The 6,615-nt window shown below is 28.2% G+C and overlaps 1 protein-coding gene across 1 annotated transcript; it reads left to right on the top strand.

Annotated features, from left to right (window-relative positions):
* The first annotated feature begins 5,592 nt into the window (after positions 1-5,592).
* Positions 5,593-6,615, top strand: LOC114378531. The gene has a single exon (XM_028337136.1). It carries the CDS (start codon positions 5,704-5,706, stop codon positions 6,133-6,135), a length of 432 nt encoding a protein of 143 aa, XP_028192937.1. The 5' UTR covers positions 5,593-5,703; the 3' UTR covers positions 6,136-6,615.

The raw sequence follows: 6,615 nt of genomic DNA, 5'->3' as shown, positions 1-6,615 counted from the left end.
CATCTCAATCTGACTTGCATGTATAACAATTTATAACAATTTTATTTCTACAAGTAAGAGAGTTACAAGGGGTGAGAGATGTAAGGGTTTGAATCTTTATTATTAATATTTTTATAAAACCAACTATTAATATTTATTGATAAAAAAGTAAGAAAAAAAAAACTAAAAAGAGTAAAGGATGTAACAGGAGTGAAAGAGGAAAATAAATGATGTTATATACATTCTTTTATGATAGTTTTATGTTTCATCATTTCTTGTTGTTCCAGTGGAAACTTCTAATGTCTTATTCTTATAACTAACTAGGCACATGCGTATTTTTTAAATAAGATAAAATTTTGAAAACTTTAAATTTTAAGAAATGATTCTTGGAAGATTTTATTTATTTATAGCAAATTTATGAGTAATTAATTCAAAATAAAATATAAAAAATATCAATTACAAGCAAAATGCTTGAAGTTATAAATAGGATATGTATATAATTAATTTTAAGAATGTGATTCCTCCGTTCCATAATTAAGTGTAATTTGTTAAGAATATATGCAAAACCAAACTACTTTCATAAAGTACAGACTCAAATAAAATGCAGTACTGGGCTACATCGAACTAGTAAGCGATTTGGACCGAAACGAACCAGCTTCAACAAATTGAGCTATTGCTTCTTGCACTCCCTTTTTATCCTTCGGGATGACCAATCCAGAATGTAAAGTTACATTCTGGAATGTACTTCTTTTTTTGACTTTTGAAACAGCCAATTTAAAAGGTTAAAAACATATTTTGAAAAAAGTGCATAAAACAACTTGAGAAGTTCAGGAAGCAACAACCAACAAGTTGTTGCTTTTTGTTTTGAGGGAGCAACGGTCTAAAGCTTGTAAAAAAGTTTTCTCTACTAATTTAATTAAAAATTATTTTTAAAAAATTATGTTCTATGAAAATAAGTTTTTTTTTCAAGAGCTTTTATGTTGGACTCGGCTACAACATCTGCTTTTAAGGAGGAGATAAACTATATAAAAAAAAAAATCAAGACTAACACACTCTAAAGGCCATATGCAACTCAATATGTTTTTTTTTTTACATATTTATCTCACTACTATTACACGTTACTAATTCTAAGGAGTTATAATGTTAATTTGGTGGTGAAAGAAAAAGAAGAAGTTATAAATTTGAATATTCTTATTAAAAAAACTAACAACTAGTACAATAAAAAAAAAGTTACAAATTCTAAACATATATAATCTAAGCATCTCTTCTACCCAATCCAACAATTTCAAAACCTTTGCTTTACCAAATGAGTCCTATAGTAACTCTTATTTTTAATTTTTTTTTCTATTATATAATATTATTTATTGTTCAAAATTTTCAGCCTTATATACTTTTCTTATAAAATTTTGAATTTATTTTATCATTACAAAAGAGACTTTTGTTATTTTTCAAATTGTGTTTACATGTTAGTATTAAAAAAATTCAAATGACATATTTTTAAATAATATTCCCTTTTTATAATTGTAACTTTACGCACATACCTTCTAATGAAATATTTAGGTTTGATTCTTTTAAAGTGAAGAGAATACACTATAGATTTTGTTAAATATGTTTATACCTAGCCGATGCTTCGTGGATGCTATGGCAAAAAAGTTCTATCTAAAATATTTCATAGCAATGAAAAATTTGTAGTCCCGTCTTTAAAAAAAAAAACTCGATATATAATTAAATATATCTTAAAAGATTCGTTTAATGTAGAAAAATATTTTAATTACAAAAAATGTGACATTATTTTATTTTATTTTTAAAAAGGATTAAAATAAAATTTTCAAACTAAATGATCCTAAATTTTCCATTTTTTTGTGTCTTCATATTTTCTTTCAAATGATACTCATTAATATATATTGAAACCCAGTAAGTCTTCATGTTTTTTGGGTGACTTGAGTCTTGATTCTCAACAATGTATCGCATGTGATGTAGTCAAATTTCTTCTTTGATCCATTTTTTGGTTCGTCTAGGAAGAATATTTAATAAAAATATTTTTCTATTATTGATTTAATATTTTATATATCTATAGGGTACAAAATACAGTTTGAGTGAGAATAAAAAACACAATTAAGATTCATAATTTATCTCGATTTAGTTTGGGTTCCATTTGTCTCTATGAACAAGTTAGCTAGAATCAAACTAATTTATAATGAGTTGTGTATATAATTGATATAATTTTGATTCAACCCAAATCAACTTGATTTCAATTTGTTTGAATATTAATTTTATTTTTATTTTTAAAATTCTGTCATCAAACTTGACAACCTAATTAGTACAATATTATTTTTGAAAAATATTTCAATTCAACAAAATAATATTTTTCAATTATATATGGTAGAATTTTTAATATAAAATGACGTTATTTTTTAATAACAGTATATATCGCCCATCCACCCAATATAATATGAAAAGGATGAGTTCCTTTACTTAATTGATAAATATTTTTATTAATGTAATCTAATTAAACTTAGTTTAACTCATTAGGATCGGCATTAGTACTGAGAAGTTTAAATAGTTTGTTAAGATTTATAGGTTCAAATCTTAATTTTGTTGTCATCGAATATAAAAATAATAATAATAAAGCTTTTTTTTTTTTTTACTCAACCATATTCAACCCACAACTTTAGGCTATAAGTTTACGATCACCGGTTTAATGAAAAAACTACACAAAACAAAGAACAAAACTTAATTATAAGGTCTTTCACCTGCATCAAGAGTATATATAAACAACTAATTTTCTTCTTCTATATTCAGCTATATATGCTGGGTAGAAATACCCGCTTATACTGGCAAATTTACATAACTGGGCTAATTTTAAAAACAAAATTAAAAGAATGAGTAGATTTTGAAAAAAATTATAAAATATGAATAAGTTGTGGTTTGAAACACAACTTTAGAATGTCATCTTTTTTTAAAAAAAAATATTTAAAGTTTGTTTTGAATCACAACTTCAATATTTAAAAAAAAAAAATTGTAATTCTAAAGTTTTATTTTAAAACACTTCTATGAAGCCGTACTTTAAAACACGACTTATTCATATCTTGTAATAATCTTAAAATCTATGTTTTCTGATTATTATTTTTTTGTTAATTAGCCCAGTTATGTAAATTTGTCGCTTATATATCTAAGCCCCTCAGTCCCCCTTCCTTTTAGGTATTGGTATATCTCTCTCGTTATTTTTTTAAGACCAATATTTGTTAAATAGTTAATTTTTGTTAATAAGAAAATTTTAAATTTTTTATTTTGTTTCTCTTTCCTTCTTTGTCGAACACCAAACTAACTTTATATTTCGCTTGTAAAAGGCATTGTGATTTTAAATATTGGTGTATATATATATATATATATCCCTCAATTTTCATATTAATTATTGCTTGAAATTTTTCTAAAGTAAATTTAAAGACGTGCACCGTGCCTATTTATATATCAAGCATCTTCTAACGTCATGGCATATGTAAGCTATATCGCTACAAAACATGTTAGCAGTTTTTTGTGCCCTTGCAATACCATTGCTTATTGGGCACATCTACTATGGCCTGAGTCTCTGACATGTCAAGTGTGGTGTCTGCAATTTTGTTGTGTCGGCTATACCTCAAAACTGTTAAATTATATAGTGTTTTGTTTCTTCATTTGTCGATGGGAAGGGGGTTGTTATAAGGTAGTATGATCTTTCCAATTAGGCTTGAACTTGTTAAAATCTGATAATAGTTTTAGAAAGATATGTTTCTTGTACATTTTAAAATTATTTATGACTTAGAGAGAAAAAGAAAAAAAATATAAGTGATTAATTTAATTAATGATATAATCTAATAGAAAGAGAAAGAGAAAAAAAAGATTTTTAATTATCAAAATATAATTATTCATAGTTTTAACATACATATATGCTAAAATAACAAATAATCAGGTATAGGAAGAAAATTGGGGTAGTAAGTTTATATATATAAAAAATAGGTGATAAAATATATAAAAAAAAATGATGCACTGTTGATCTAATCAAATTGAGAGGGAGTATGTGACCATTTGATCTAATCAAATTGAGATGGACCAGTTATATACAATTTTTGATGTACTGTTAATCAAACAAAAAATTACATAACTGATCCATCACTATATATTTATATGGAGTATTATTATTTTTTGCACTTCTTATTTTATAATTTGAATTTGTTGGTCTCAATGTTTAAGCTTTTGTTAAATTTTATGGGCAGTTTTTCTCATGTTTTGTTCTTTTCTTAGCTCATTAGGTACTTGTATGCTTTATACAAACATTTCATTTCATCTCACAAAAAGTAAAATTTACAAAAAAAAAAAAAATCAGAGAAATCAAAAACATAATTAATTGTTAATTTTTTTGTCCTCACTGACTGGGGATTCTGGATCCGTTATTGTTATAGTCCTTCTTCAAGTGTTAAATCTCATAGACGTGAGAGCTTGCATAAATCAACCTTCCAAAATGATCCACTAATACTCTTCAAACGTAAAGTCTTATAGCATTGTTTGGCGTTCGATCAAGAACGGTCCAATATGACAAAATAATAAAGACTCATGAGTATACCAAAAAAGGGATTGCACACAGTGGAAAGTGGAAACATATAAACGCGAAAAGATATATAGTTTGTCGTAAAGATAGAGGCTCCAAGCCATGCAAATTAAAGTAGCAATGTGAAAACAAAATAGCTATGAGCAGAGAAAATTCAAGGATGCTTCCTGGCTCGGACCCATACGCACACCGCTCCAAAGACTTTCAAACTTGACATACTTTTCTTTTGGGGGGCCATATAGTGATGTGATTTTATTATCACATTGTTAAGAACAAAACAAAAAGCATTTTCGTGAATATTTTCTGCACTCTCACTCCGTTGGTTGGTCTAATTCTCCCTTTTATCTCGTGAAAGGGAAATTAATTCCCTGCAAGACAATTTCCCATAATTAATATTATTAATTAATTAATTAATAATAATAATAATAATATGTATCTGCCCATTAATGCAACGAGAAGACAAATCTTCAACGAAATGAAACTAATTAGTTACTTTAACTAATTGGATAGAATATAATATAACATAAACAAAAAGTTTTCGGGTTGGATTTATATGCTAATGACATTTTATTACTTACTCCTAAGTAGGTACTACAGTTTTAACCTAAACTTTTGTCTACAAAGAAAAGTTACAAGAAAAAAATTTAATTAGTACCTACAATCTGACACTTTTTTTTTATACCGTCGTTTTTGAACAATAAAGAATTAATGAATCGATACTGATTGATATTTTTTCTTCCATATATGTTATTGGAATCCATGATTCTCTTGACGCCACGTACCGGTTTCGAGCAATGCACTTACGCACGACATATAACAACTGTGTGTACAATTCATAGAAAGGAAACAACGAAGAAACATATCCAAAAGCTAATAATATTCAAGTCCTTCCAATCACTTTCCGTGCTTAATTTCCATATATATATGAACATAAAATAATCAACATTAATGTCTCCTTGATTTAAGTTATACTTAATTTACTCGTTTTCTTTTTCCTCTTCTTTGCCTATAAATAGCCCTACACACTCCCAGCCTTTCCGTCACAAAAACGAGTGATTGATAACTAATTTCTTTATTTCATTCTTTCCCACTTTCTACCACAGAGACTATTGATTAAGCAAATTAACTCAGAAGCATATATGGGAAACATTTGTGCATCAACTCAATACGCAAGCAAAGGTGGAAACCATAGTTGGCAATCCACGGTGAACATAGTTCACATAGATGGAAAGTTGCAACAATTGAAGGAGCCTATTAAGGCATGGCAAGTGTTGTCTGAGAACCCAAACTGCTACATATGCTGCTCAGAATCCATGTATGTTGGGTCACCAATGCCTCCTTTGGCTCCAAGTGAAGAGCTTCAATTGGGTCTCATATACTTCCTTGTTCCAATTCCCAAATCACGAATCCCACTTTCTCTGCAGGACTTGGGAGCACTAGCCATCAAGGTTAATGCAGCTCTTGCTGCTGCAACACCTAATTATAGCTACCCTATCTTAAAACCCAATTCACAAAAAAAGTTCCGTACGCACCCTACTCTTTCTAACGTTTCTCTGGTGTATTCCCATTAGATTTTGAAGATGGGTTTAAAGGTTGAATGTGTGATATTTTCACCCATGTTGTAAAAGCTGTGGATGATGGTGAAGTCAAGGGATCTAACTCATTTGATTGAGTAAAATGCATGAGTTATTATAAACTCCCTGCACTATATTCGATTTGTACCGATTAAAAAAAAAAAGAACTATCCTTAATTAGCCCACCATGTCAGTGATGCAGACTTGCAGTTGCAGTTTAGAAGTCCTAGAGAAACTTTCATGATATACAATGAAGAATTATGATAGTTGAAAGTTGACATGAGCTAAGGAATTAAGGAGACGGAGACCAGATCAATTCCTAGCCATTTTGGAGTACAGTACACATGCATGTACAACTTGTATAAGCCAAATCCAACTTGTATGCTATGACTATGAGCCTATGCTATAGCTAGATAATAAACATTTGTGCCAAATAATTATTTCATATATACAATAATATTAATTTTGTCCACTTAA

Source organism: Glycine soja, chromosome 12 (assembly GCF_004193775.1).
Source record: "Glycine soja cultivar W05 chromosome 12, ASM419377v2, whole genome shotgun sequence".
Classification (NCBI taxonomy): domain Eukaryota; kingdom Viridiplantae; phylum Streptophyta; class Magnoliopsida; order Fabales; family Fabaceae; genus Glycine; species Glycine soja.
This window is presented reverse-complemented; position numbering and strand designations above follow the sequence as displayed.